Raw genomic sequence first — 14,397 nt, forward strand, 5'->3', positions numbered from 1 at the left:
TTAACAGCCTAAAAAGGTTTGATAACTTACTTTAAACACATTTGCTATATATCAACAGGGTAGGAATCCATAAGGCAGAAAAATAACCTTCCTCTTCATTTATCTTCCTAACCTCTCACACGTGCTGACTGCTGTCCACACTGATGGGGTCCCTGGCACCCATGATGGGTCCCTGGGGACCCATGGCAATGAGTACCTCAGAGATGGGGGGAGCATTTGTTAAACATTCATTAAATCACAGAGAAAAAGCCACCCTCAGTTTTTTCCAGGGGTTGCATCATCTTATTTTCTCATTCCATCCCTGCACTTCAGCTTCTCCACTGTTATTCAGCGTCTGTATCTGAGGGGATGCAGCAAATCACAAGAGAAGGGATGTCAGTTCTCCCCACAGATCACTAGCGATGACCTCTGAGAAGCTGCCCATTCAGGTTGGAAATGTGCATTTCTTGCATCCTGCTGTTTGTTGAGCCAAAAAGAACAAACCTTAAATTCAATTTTCATTTCTGACAGATGATAGCATTTCCTTCTGCTCTTATTTAAAGTCACCGTAAAGTAAGCACAGCTCAATTTATGCTGCAAAGGTGTTAATAGTAGGAATATACCCCTCAGTGAGAAATCCCAAACCCTTTCAAGTAAGCAGTTCTTCTGCAGATCCAGTGCAGAACCACTACAGAGGTGTTGAACTGACACTGGTCTAGCAACTAGAAACCTGAAGTTTGATGGAAAAAGACTTAAGGGGACAAAGAAGAAGCAGAGCACAACGTGTCTGTTCTTCACTTCTGTTGTAGCTTGGAGCAAAACACCAGCTCAGATGGTTTGAGGCTGCAGCAGCATCCCACTGCTACACAAGTTGTTTAATAGTATGTGAGTATGATAAACAGCCATTTTTCAGCCACCTGATGTAGTCCATGTAAGACAGCAGGTATGCCTGTAATGACTCTTCCTTGCCAGGAAATGCCTGGCTTGGTCAGACACTGCCTGACTTCCCAAATCAGGCAAGGAAAACACAGGGAATGCTGACACCAAATCCACTACAACTAATTAAATCTGGCAAACAAGCTTTTATCTGGATACCTAAGGCATGTTTTGGAGTTTATATTTGAGAAGATTTCTCCTCCAGTGTCAGAGTTTAATACTCATTTTAGAACACGTAATTTAATAGTAATTTTCCTGCCACCTACATGAACTCTGAAGTGTGTAAATTGATCTCCGCTCTCTAAAGAAGTACTTGAACGTGCAGAAGTATCCAGACAGAAGAGGTATTAAACCACCTCCAAGTGAAGGATTCATTTAAAGCCAGCAGGATATTGTTGGAATGTGCAGATTATCCTGGGGGGGAGGCTTCAATTCTGATAGAGTGAATTATTGAAAGACCATTGTTTACGGAGCAGCACAACTGATAAAAGGAGGAAATTCATGTTTTGAAACAGCCTGTACATGAGAACACATAGAAAATGATCTGGCTCAGTTTATCACTTGAGCCAGAAAGGCCATAAATCAGGATCCTGAGCGGGATAGAAAGTCAAGGTTAAGATGATCTGAGCAGAAGCTATGCAAAATGTATTGGCATACTGAAACAGACTGGGACACGTGCCAAAGACAAAAGTGATGCTGAGGACAGAGCCAGGCCACTGTAGAGACTGAACTTTTCATTCTCTGTATCGGCACTTCCATGGGGAAAAGAAGTCTTGATCTGGTAGCGTTAAAGCTTCTCAAGCTGAGTGTGGAAGCTGTTTCTAAAGAATGCCCATCACAGTAACTTCCGTTTTGACATTAATTTACGGCACAGTTCTGGCTTCCAGGTCATCCGGTACCTAAAGGGGCTACAAGAAACCTGGAGAGGGGCTTTGGATAAGGGCCTGTAGGGACAGGACAAGGAGGAATGGCTTTAACCTGCCAGAGGGGAGACTGAGATGAGCTCTTAGGCAGAAGCTCTTCCCTGTGAGGGTGCTGAGGCGCTGGCACAGGGTGCCCAGAGAAGCTGTGGCTGCCCCATCCCTGGCAGTGTTCAAGGCCAGGTCGGACTGGACTTAGAGCAACCTACTCTAGTGGAAGGTGTCCCTACCTGTGGCAGAGGATGGAACTGGGTGAGCTTTAAGGTCCCTTCCAACCCAAACCATTCTGGGATTCTATCATTTAGAAGAGCTGCTTTCATGAACTTTTATGCTATTTTACACAAAGTGGACGAGTTTCCATTAACAGCGACTGGAAGGGAAACCTTGTGTGGTAGAACATCCTCCCCTGCAGTAGCAAAGTGGATGACACGTTTTTCCTCAGATGAGGAGTGACAATAAATAAAGCACTTGAATCTCTTCTCAGTTTCAAAACACGAGTGGAGTCACCTACCAGGTCTAGCAGTACTTGCTACATACTTCAGTGCTCTCACCAGCCACTACCTGCCCAACACTCCCTGCACCTAGAAGTCTTCCCCTCCCCTTCACCACCTACTCATCTTATTCTCTGCAGAGTTCAGGCTTTCAGGTCACTCTGATCCTGACAAAGCCCTTTTCAATCCAGTTTATTTCTGTACAAAACCAGGTCACATTCAATTTACAGGGTCTGCACCTACTACTGCAAGAAGTCCACTGTGAGTGTCCAACTGAAGAACACCAAATGTTAATGCAGAGTATCCCTGGGTAGTTATGGAAAAAAATCCGTGCCCACTGTTACTCAAGACCTCAGAGGGAAGACTGGGTTTATGCAGTGATATGGCCTATTGAGGATTTATCCATACCAAAGTAAATAAAATCTATGACCTGCCTTTTTTTTTCCCCCTGCTTAAACAGGCTTTAAGTGGATTTTATCATTAAGCTGAATCAGCAGCTCCAAACTTTTCCAATCACTTCTTGCAGAACAGCCTGCAGGAAGCACATCTGAAACCTTCTCAAGTGTTGCTTGGTTAAAAGAGGACGCTTAAACTGGAGTCCCAGAGGGTGCATCACAACAGAAATACTGTTGCAACAAGCAACTCAGGAGACTCAGAGGAGAATAGAGCTTAAGGGGCTGCAGCTTTGACAATCCTCTTGAAGCAAGCTTTATTAAAGCATTACGTGCTTTGGCAAGAGACTGTTGACATTCTTTTCATTTCAGAAGTGGCCTTAATTTTATTCCCTTCAGCAGTAACACTCCTGTTCACCGAGTGCTCAGCCATTCGCTTTCCATAACCTGTTTTACAATCATGTTCACTAGGAAACCACTGATTTGAGTCTTGGGGCTCAAGCTGGGCACCTGAATCTTTGTTCTGCATCTGCAAGTCTCCACCAGCAGAAACCCATCCAAAGAACTGAAAGGTTTCTTTTTACAGTAAAGAACAGGTAATTTCCTGCTGGAAAATGGTCCTGGTGGCAACTACTTCATCACGAAGAGCAGGGAAGCACTATTGTGTATTATCAAAGGTACCTCTTGGCTGCTGTGCATGCACATACATTCAAAGGTTCACCTGATACTCTGCTCTCCTAGAGGGTGTTTAGACAGAAGATGTGGGCTTTGTAAATTTGGCCGAGAGTGAATGTGGGTGGAAAGCAGATGAAGAGGAAGGGCTCAGGCTAGGAAACAGGCTGTTTAAAGGTGCGTGGTTTAAAGCACTCAATTGAAGCACATTTTCAGGAGGCCAAAGGCTGCCCCTATCTCTCCCATCCTTCCCCCACTACCCACAGGGAATCTTAGGAAGGGAACACTAAAAATACAGGGATGCTGCAGTTCCTTGAGTCCTACATGTGCCTTGCTACTTCAGAGCTGCCTACGGAAGAAGAAGAAATCCTAGAGGCTTTCCTTGGCTATAGCAACAAGGTGGGCCTAGTATGTGTAAAAGGGAAGAATTGCAAGACAATTCAGTGAACCAATGTTAAAAAAAGAAGTAAAAAGCACATTTACAATAGATTGGAAGACAATTTAAAAGCTACTGCTAATATACAAATTAACCTCCCCCCCCACACCTCCTCACATCTGCTTATGATTTAATACAGTCCAATAACCAGTTCACCACTATTGGCCTGTAGCACCACTATTACCTGGTCCTTAGTTCTGCTGCTTTACTACATCTCCTTGGGCAGGAGAGAACATGAGATTTTGGAAGAACAGGAACACAGATGTCAAAGTACTTCCTAAGTCATTCCAAATAGTTTAGTCTCTCTTAAGCCCTGGCTGCTCAAGACAGAAAGACAGCATGCAGGACAGGAAAGATTTACTGGCAGAAAGAAGCATCTACATAAGGACAGATATGTCCATTTCTTTCTTAGGGAGTGGTTATTTTTGGAGGCCTCAAGCTCATCCCACAGATCACAGACTGAGATGTGTGTTGCTGCAGAACAAAAATGGGGTTGAAGAGCAGAGATGACTTAATCAAAACCTGCTTAAAACCTTTTAACTAAGAGCTGACAGTGCATTTGCGCAGTTTGCTGTGTCTTGCAGCGTGCTGCTTCTGCTCCATGGTTCTCATAGCTGTTAAGGGTTTCTTGTGTCATAGATAGGCACTCACACTAACCTCAGATCACACAAGCTCTCTAAAGGAAAACTGAGGATTCAAGGAAGTATTCTCACGCAATTTTTACTGCAAACAGTCTGTGCTGAGGAGAGAAGTATTAACATGCCCATAGGACACAATTAAAAGATCAAGGACCTAAAGATTTAGAATGGAGGAAAACAGCACCAGAGCAACTTCGATGCTTGTTTTAGAAGTAGCTACTTTTGCAGACCTTATTTAGCCACAAAAAAGAGGAACAAAAAGTCACCTACTGCTAAGTAATAGGAAGCACATTTCATGCTATGGGACAAGGTCTTCACGCTCAGCTTCCCTTTCCTAGTAAGGCTGTTCACCCGAAGTCACACAGTCTGTACAACCCTAAAGCCAGAATCCTTATGTCACCCCAGCTGCCATGTGTTATCAGTTGTGCCCCTGAAGGCCAGATTCAGTGTTACTTAAAGAAAAACAGAACACTGGTATAAAAAAATAGCTCTGTAAGCAACAATTATTGCTCAACTTCCAGCCCGCATGGTGTTTGCCTTGGTATCAAAACAAAGCACGTGCTCCCATTGCCCTCAGGATTAAAAAGCTTTATGGCTGCATAGCACCTTTTAAAGGTGCCTTAAACAGACCCTGAACCAAACCTTCCACTAAGGACATGTTCAAAAACTGGGCTCCTACTGGTCTGAGGTCAACACATACTTTATGTAAGGGAACAGTGATACACGATGTGAAAACATCACTGTCTTGCTTGTTGGTTAAAAAGTAAGTACAGTAAAATTAGTGTTACACAACCCCTTAGTGGGCATAAAATTAGCCAATGAGTAAAAAATGATGGGTGGGGAGGTTTTATAGGGCAATTAACATGTGCCTCAGGCACAATATTTGCAGTTTTATACATTCCACCGCTTCAGATCTGAATACAAACTTGGTGTGATCTCAAAGATTAACTTCAAAGCTAACAAGGCTGAAAAATGTATCTAATGAACTGTTTATTACTCTAGGTTTTGTGTATCTGCTGTGCAATAAATCCCTGTCCTTAGGATAGCCATGTTACAGTCCCCTCTCGGGACAAGCCAGCTCTCAAGCCATTGATTCTTCCAAGGAGGAATTCAGATCCTGCAGTTCAATCTCAGCACCAAACAAGGTACACATGAGAGCCCAGATGCAGCTGGATCATACAGGAATTTAACTCAAAGAGCAGGTTACAGCAACCCAGTTTCTTCCTGGTAAGACAAGGTAAGGTGAGGCAAGGCACAGCTCCAATGGTAAGATACAGCTTGTAAAAAACAACTCTAAATACATATAACCTTAACATAAATGTAACCTCTTGCAGAGATGAGGAATAAACTCGACTACCTGAGCTGAAATAGAGTCAGTGCTGCTTTATCCTGAAAAGCTTCCTCCATCTGCAAGGGTTTTTCCAGGCAGTCAGCCTTTTTTCACTGCAATTATAAGCAGCCTCCAAAAGCTCATCCCATCCCTTTGTTCCCTTCTCCCCCCACCAGGTCTTTAAGGCTTTTAGACTTCCTTTGATCCCAGGCTTAGCCTTAGGAAGACCCCTTCCACATTGAATTGAGTCAGCAATTGATACCTTAATTCCTTTGAAGAAACATACCTAGAAGCTAACTTCTCTGTAAACATTTCATGCTTGGTTGCTAAATACATCTCCATAATCTCTCCTTTACCTAAATGCGTTCTTCTCAGACCCTAAATTTCAATGCGAAGATTCACTACTTCCTACTCAAAGTTCACTTTGGAATATGAAATCTCTTCAGCATAATGACTTGTCAGCTTCCACTTGGAGATTTCTCAGCATCAGCAGTTTTAGTTCTTGCTTAACATGCTTTTCACACACTGGCAGTTGCACGTGACCTAGATTTAGTAGGCTATGCTTAAAGGGTCTTGAATGTTAGATAACAGCTTTTTTTCCCTGATTTATGTCTAAATGACAGCCCAAACCCCTAAACAGCTTTACCACATGTATGAGACAGGTTTCCTACAAGACATAAGGGATTACAGTATTTTGCTGATGCAAAAGCATGTAATGAGAGAAACAACTTCTCCAAACAAAAATAACCTGTGGTATTCTGCTTTGCTTAGCTCAGCCTTTCTCTTTATTAAAATCTAATCAGAACTGAAACACACAGCTCCTAACAGTGCTGTTCCTTGGTGTTATCGTCTAAAAAGAACACCATGCTCAGGGTTAAAAGGCCCAACTTTGGTATTTAATACTGCACTGGCTAATGTTTAATACAAGAGCACATTAACACTCACAGCAACGCCATCACACACCAGCACTCAGATACACAACGCATAAAAATCAAGGCTATTCATGTACCATATCAGAGAAACATCCCTAAGTTTAAGTGACAATAGAAAGACAAGCAGCACATGTAAACTGCTCATAAGGTTTTCCTTATGTAAATGGCCACGGTTTCTTTTTAAAAGCACTAGTGTGATATAATTAATTTATGCTGCGGAACAAGGAACAGTTCTGGTGCTGACAGTTGCTTCTGTGCCTATTAACTATTCATAAATCATTCAATAGCATTGGAAAGAGACTTTGAAGCAACAGGAAAAGCTTGGCAAAGCTTTTATCCTATTAAATACAAGTAGCAAAACTTCATGTTTACAGCTCCCACCACTCACTCAAAGCAAGTTTTTCATGCTGGAAGCAGCAGCCACCCCGAGTCACACAACACAGTTTTCTTCCATAGTCCTAATGAAAGAGGCACCTTTTGAATCCATTTTAGTTCGTCCAAAGGTGGGATTTACTGGTTGCAGTACAACCCAAATTGTGCTTGAGTTACATCTGAAATAACCTGAAATTACCAAATTGTTATTAAATAATGGTTTAAAGTGGTGTTATCTGAAGATGTGATTTCATTGAACCAGCTGCTTCAAAAAAGTTTATACTTTACCAGTTTCTCCTCACTTTTATTCCCTCAAAATCCTTTTTAAAATGCATCCAAATTTTCCACAAACTGGAAGTTGTTTTAGAGATTTCAACCTTCGAAGTCAAGTTTAATGAAGGAAGAAAAGACATTGTCATCTATAAACAATAGCAGGGATTCTAATTCACTCTCACAGATAAGCAGCATGAAGTACCAGATGTTTAAAAAGACAAAGGCCTCCTCCTGCTCCTATGGAGTTTATAATGCATGGCTGAAATGTGACAAAGCAAATATTAGTGTTCATGCACAGAACAGATTCCAGAGGAAGATGCAATCACTCAGTTTCTCCACAAGCTCAGACTGAGGAACAAGTAAACCCAGAGTGCTGAAGGCACTGACAGTTTTGTTTCGAGTAACATTTTAATGCTGAGTGAATGGGTCTCTAAAAGAGGTCAATGAAGATTTCTAGAGATCCAAACTTGTGAAAGTGCCAACTAACACTATTCCACCTCGAGTCAGACAGCAACTTCTCATATTTGGCATATTTTTATATCCTCTCAATCCTTCTGAACAATTAAGCTGCTTCAGTTTGAATTCTTAATCTGCAGACAGTGAGACATCAAAGCAAGTTAGAATAAAACTCCATGTAATATATATTTGGCTTGTTCTTGTTGCTAAGCTACTAAAGCCCGGTTATGGCTACAAGGCTGTTAAAGATTTGTAGCTGCATTTCTGACACGGCAATGAGACATCAATCTAATCTAAGCATAGCAATAAAGACAACAATGAAAGGCACAAATCATGTTATTTTGGTGGGGGTACAGCAACCCAGGCACCTCCAAACCTTCCCAATTCACAGCATCCAATGATCCAAGCAGCTCTTGCTGCTGCCTTTAGGTTTTCTTGTTAAGGAATTCAAAACTTCAGGACATTTAAATACAGAAATTGAATTGGAAAGGGACTATCCAAAGGACTATCTCCAGTTGCTGAAATCGCATGGCTTATTGAACAAGTAGGACAGGTTGTTCATCTGCCAGATCATACCATCACCTCTGATCCAGGATACACAAACAGTTAGGGAAGTCAAATACCTGCAAGCAAACAGTGTGTAACATCTTACTAATATACTAACGTGCCTAAGGTTTTAATAGTGGTACCTGATAGAAATCTCAAATGAGTTTAGTGAACAAAGTTTTCTAAGATACAGAACACAAGCACACACTGTAAAGCTTAATTAAGATTCAACATAAGCCCGTAAGGAAGCCTTTTTTGCGCACCCAAAAGGCTTCTGGTTCTTCAATTTGTCATAAGCAAAGTCAGTTGGTTTAGTGACCACACTTCCCCAGGTGCCACTTCTTGAAGAGAGTTTCTTGAGCCCATTAAATCTCATGTAAAACAAACTGAATGTGGCTTTTCTCAAATGAAGCAGCAAAGGGAATATTCCAGCAATTCCACAGCTTCATGCAACCCCCTCCAGTGAGGAATAAATATAGCTCATGTTGAGGCAAACAGATGTTGAGGCTGATAAAGGTAAACAGAACCATGTAAGAGGCAATTACCAAACAGGTTAGATAAGTCACCCGTGAATAACTTAACCCTTCAGTGAATCCACCATTGTGTAGCCCCCTGCTGAAGGAACATGAACCAGAGCATGAAAGATTCCAATTAGTTCCCAAAGCCCTAAACACGTTTGTAACCAGCTCCCTCCATTTCTTATCTCTATGACATGGAACACCATCACTGCATTCCCTTTGCATTACTCCACTGATCTGCCAGCTTTTCTCCAAGCGAAAGTGCTTTTCCTCCCTTCCCCCAAATCCCACTGTTATTCTGATCACTGGGGTAGGGAAGGAAGGGAAGAGATATTTCTCAATTATCTGGAGGAAACAGATCTCCTAGAAGAGCTCACAAAAGAAATAGAAATCACTGGTCAGTCATTAAGAGGATAGTTTATTTATGCTGTCTGACCTTACTCTATGGTCAGGTGAAGTCAGCTTAGGCAGCTACACATCTGAAACAGCCAAGTGCCAGCACAAACAAGAAAGCAAACAGAGACGTACAGGTCACTTACAGGATCGGGGGGCTTCTCCACACAAAGCAGGATGAAAGGGTTTGCATTCATGGTAGTAATTGAACCAACACCACTAGTACAAATCACTTACATCTCTAAATCTCAACTTGCCCAAAAGATAAAACCTCAAAACGAGTTATGAGCATGATAAATGGTCCTAGATGAAGTTGCAACTGTTTTATTCAGCAAGTCAGGTTCAATAGAAAGCTCCTGTTTGGAGAACATCTATAATATTTTACTTACACCACCAATAGATCAAAAAATGACTTTTGATGAGCTCCAAAAATGAACATGTTTGGGAAAACCTGGAGGCAGAAGTCACCAGCGTCTCTCATGGCACTGACTACACTGATTATTGACCCCTCTATGGATTCAAGTATCGACTAGTAACTTCATATGTAAACACATTTTTAACTGCAGGAAGACTGCACAGAAGAATTTATGCATTCCATGCACACAGCTTCAATCTCTGATGCCTTTTTATCATACAGATAAAAATGCAGACATTGCATTTGAGATGCTAACCAGGAAATCTTTAAACAATGCTTTAAATAGCATTTAATGAACATTATTTTAGAGAGCTGGTTGAGTGGTTCTGTTTCACCACAACTAAGCATGCTATGAAGCACAACTGCATGTATAAGCCAAAGCAAACATTAGCAAATATAGAATATGCATGCATTATATATACACTTATACCATACATACACATTGTTGATTTATTCCCTCACTGAAGCATGCTCAATCTGGTGCTTCCATTCAGCTTCATGTAATGTTTTCTGGTATCTGACAGAGCATATGATTTTCCGGAGTTGATAAAGATAATACTAGGTAACACCATAGGCAGTTTATTGTAAACCTAATCACAGCACTCACCATGAATTCAACACTGTCTGCTCCTATTCTAAACCCCATTACCACCCCATTATTAGCTAAAGCTATTGGTATCATGGTTTATTCATGTGGTATAAACAGGCAGATCACATAAAACAAGACTCACTGGTGGTTTGAAATAAATGCAGTAATTTACTAGGAGTTGGAAAAGCCAATTTATCTAACTTTAAAGTACTCTAACCTGAAGCATTTCTCCATATATAAAAAAAAAGCTTCACTGCAATCATTTATCGTCTGACATTGTTTCTAGGACACTTACCTTTTAGTAAAGGATTTCAGACTTAAATCAGGTCAACATTTTCACAGAGGGAAGCGATATTAGACAGAAAATGAATGGCACATAAAAATCCTTAGACAGGGTCACACAACTGAATCCAAGGCATAGCCAGTAACAAAAAGCCAAATCCTTTTTTACCTGATGTACTTTTAGCTGGCAAACCCTTCTTCCTCTGCCTTCAATCAATGCAAAAAGATACAGTTTCAGCTAACAGAAATGAGGATTACTTACCAATTTGTAACAATACAGGTGTTACCAAAGCTGTCTCCATGGCATAACAGAATTCCCTGCCAAACATTACTGCACCGTGCATCACCCATAGGCGTATTGGTATCCGGTCTATGGAGCCTTCACTAATGGTCTCCTCCCTACTTTCATTCTCCTTGTTTTCTGGTTTCTGAAGCTGTGCCACAGGTAGATCTTGAACTTGCATAGATTCCGAGTCAGCATTCTGGGGAGCCATATTCATTACCATAAAAATATATATATATTTGTTATATCTATATAAATAATACTACCATAACTCCACGAACAAGTTAGGGTGTCTTCTCTTCCAGCCTCTGTTCCTCAGGCAAGTAATGCTTATATTCCTCTTGTACAAACAGGTATCTTTCAACTTCTTGTATAGATACGAGACCTCAAGAATGAAAAGCTATTTGGTAGGAATTTCAACATATGGCTTTGCTGGTTTACTGAGAGTTAGAGTTAAAAATCCATAATTGCCATTCAGTTAATACCAGTTTCATAATTATTATTGAAGAAGTGCTGAAGGTATTAGTCTTGCTACACAGAGGTGGAAAGGCGACACAAAGAGGTGCTCCACTGTTAATCCCCATCGAGTGGCTGATTAATCTGCAACAAAAAGCAAGCATTTCAAAATTTCAATAGCATTTCTCAGGATATTGTGCCCCCCCCTCTCCCCCCCCCACCCCTTAACCATATACCCTACTTCCTGCTTAATGCTTTCCATTGTCCTTGCCTACCGTAGGGTCTTTTATTCCACATTCCGTCCTGCCTCTGGACTTTCCATTGAAATGCAGTTACTCCTCAGATTAACTCAATTGTACTTGTAAGTTCCTCCCGACTGTGGTGCTGCACAAAGCCAGAGATCAGTGCATTTGCCTGAGATCCTCAGAGCACCAAGCACAAGACTAACAGATTCTGGGAAATTTACTGCAGGTTCCATTTCAGACACAGCATAGGATATTCCAGTACTATGCCAGGAAGATGATTCATCCATTACCATTTACTCACTGGCCACACAGACATCAACGTCTGTCAACTTTTGGAAGTTGCCAGTTTCTTTGCAGCATCCATCACACCATCTTATGATGAAGCTATCCCTCAAGCATGAGCAAAAATAAGCCATTAGAAAGATAACTTTAAAGACTGATATTTAAATTTCTAATGAAGATATAGACAGCACAGGCATCAAACTTCGCTTACTCCCACATCCTATGAGGTTTCTTAAACCCATGAAAGTAGAATGATGACTATCTTCTACCATACATTTAATTATTAAAATGTATTCCAACCAAGATGAGCTTCTGCATTCCCCCCTCCTTTGTGCATAGACAAAGTCTAAACTGACAGACATACTGTACCATGTCAATCAAAATGTGTTTAAGCACTTGAGAAGAAAGCACTTTTAATAAAAGTCAGATTACATCATGTTTGTACTAATGTTTGTACTAGAAGGATGCACATTAACATCTCTGCACACAGCGTGACTGCATATTCAGGGGAATGGTTCCATGAGGTGCCAGCTTTGGCAGCAGAGCTGGCTTAAGAAGTCCCCACACTGCCCCTTCAGAAGTGACAACAAAAGCCCTGTGTGGGCCAGAGCATAAATCAGATCATGAAGGGGTGAACCTAAAAATGAACATTAAGAGGAGCATGATGTGTTTGGGGTTTAAAGCACATCCCAACAGCAACTGCTTCAACATGACCTGACACCCTGTTCTACTAGAAGAGCAGCACAGGAACATCATCTTCTGTGCTCCCTCCCGCTGATACCCTCCTTCCAGCTGTACCCCCAGGCAGTTTACTGAGTGCATTTTGTTCTTCCTTTCACAGAATCCCAGACTGGTTTGAATTGGAAGGGACCTTAAAGCCCATACAGTTCCAACCCCCTGCCATGGGCAGGGACACCTTCCAGTAGAGCAGCTTGCTCCAAGCCCCTGTGTCCAACCTGGCCTTGAACACTGCCAGGGATGGGGCAGCCACAGCTCCTCTGGGCCCCCTGTGCCCGTGCCTCAGCATCCTCACAGGAAAGAGGTTCCCCCTAATAGCTCATCCCAATCTCCCCTCTGTCAGGTTAAAGCCATTGCCCCTTGTCCTATCCCTATACGTCCTTGTAAAGAGTCCTTCTCCAGATTTCTTGTAGGCCCTCTTTAGAATCTTCTTCTGTTTGGCTTTTTTTCTCCTCCCATGCTTCCCAAGATTACTGGAGTGCTCCAATTTGATCCCCTCAGTAACAGCTTAATACTATAATTTGCTTTGGAGCTACTCAAACCTTGAAATCACATGAAAGAAGTCAGAATAACTTACTGAACACAAGTGCTACAAGCAGAGTTTTAAGCTCTAACTTTTAATCTGTAAGCATTAAATAGCTCAGAACGAAAAAAGACTCAGGAAAGTATTTCTCCATCAACTCACAATTAACAGGAGGAGTTGAGATGCACGGCCTGGGGTCACTGCATTATGGCACAAACAGGCACCTATTCAAGTTAGAATCATAGAATAGTTCTGCATAAACACCTTGTTTTTAGAAAGGTTTTTCTTTCCACCAGTCAGGGTTTGGATTTGCTGAGCTCCTGCATGCAGCAGAGTCCATCTGCCTCCTTCCAGTAGCAAGTACAGTGTTGAACTAGCATCAGGAGGGGAAGGGATGCGATTCTCTTACTTTGCTTTAGTGCCTGAGGTTCCAACTTAAGCCTTGAAGGGCTATTAAAGTTACCATAAATAGGAAGTTAAGTAGCATGCGTATTAAAAGAAGCACACTTCCACTTCTCATAACACAAGTTCTGGGTGAGGAAAACTTAGGAAATCCAGGTTCCAGAGAAGGAGCAATTATTTTAATTACAGACTAGTCATAAAACATTTCATTGCTGGCAGAGTCAGACAAAGTTACATGCAGTAGAATGTAAAAGTTTTAATATCAGCTCTTATTATTCAGAAATCACTCAGAACATGTGTGTTGTATTCCAGACTGGGTCACGGATAACACTCCTGCACAAGATGGCTTTAAAGTCTCTAATGTTTTCTTACACTTATTTTCCCCTCCTGTCACTCTGTATGAAGGATTTAACTCAATTTCCCTCCACACCTCATTTAATGCACAGTTCCAGGGTAGCAGAACAGAGAGGAAGGCAGTTCATCACAGCAGAATGTTTTATGATGCCTGCAGACACAAGCAGGATGACACCAGGCTGGGAGCATTTGTCATTGAGAAGGATAAAGAGACAGGACAAAAGAGGGTATCTGAGATTAAGCTCATTTGAGCCTGACTCTTAAGGGATGACTGAAAATGTTATTCTGGAAGTGGAAGATGATGGGGAGAGATGAGATAATATAAGACACAGGAATAATGGATGATAGATGGAGGTAGACTTTGAAACTGTAATTGACACAGATAAGAACAACAGGAGATTTTAAGCATGCCAGAAACAGCAGTTACAGTATTCAAGTGCAACAGCAAGAGGCTCAATGGACAGGTTTTATCTAAAGGAACAGAGAATTACTGTTCCATTATGTCAATTCTGTGGGAATTGTTCTTCCTGCAGCACTTTCATCT

The 14,397-nt window shown here is 41.6% G+C and overlaps 1 protein-coding gene across 1 annotated transcript in view; it reads right to left on the minus strand.

Annotated features, from left to right (window-relative positions):
- The window catches only part of SLC45A4 (solute carrier family 45 member 4), a 68,366-nt gene that overhangs the window by 28,670 nt on the left and 25,299 nt on the right, over window positions 1-14,397 (minus strand). Inside the window, exon 2 of the mRNA XM_065669032.1 lies at window positions 10,833-11,453. Within this exon, the coding sequence (XP_065525104.1) occupies window positions 10,833-11,076 (244 nt within the window). The 5' untranslated portion in view covers window positions 11,077-11,453. The remainder of the gene's footprint in view (window positions 1-10,832; window positions 11,454-14,397) is intronic.

Source organism: Lathamus discolor, chromosome 2 (genome assembly GCF_037157495.1).
Source record: "Lathamus discolor isolate bLatDis1 chromosome 2, bLatDis1.hap1, whole genome shotgun sequence".
NCBI classification, from domain to species: Eukaryota; Metazoa; Chordata; class Aves; order Psittaciformes; family Psittacidae; genus Lathamus; species Lathamus discolor.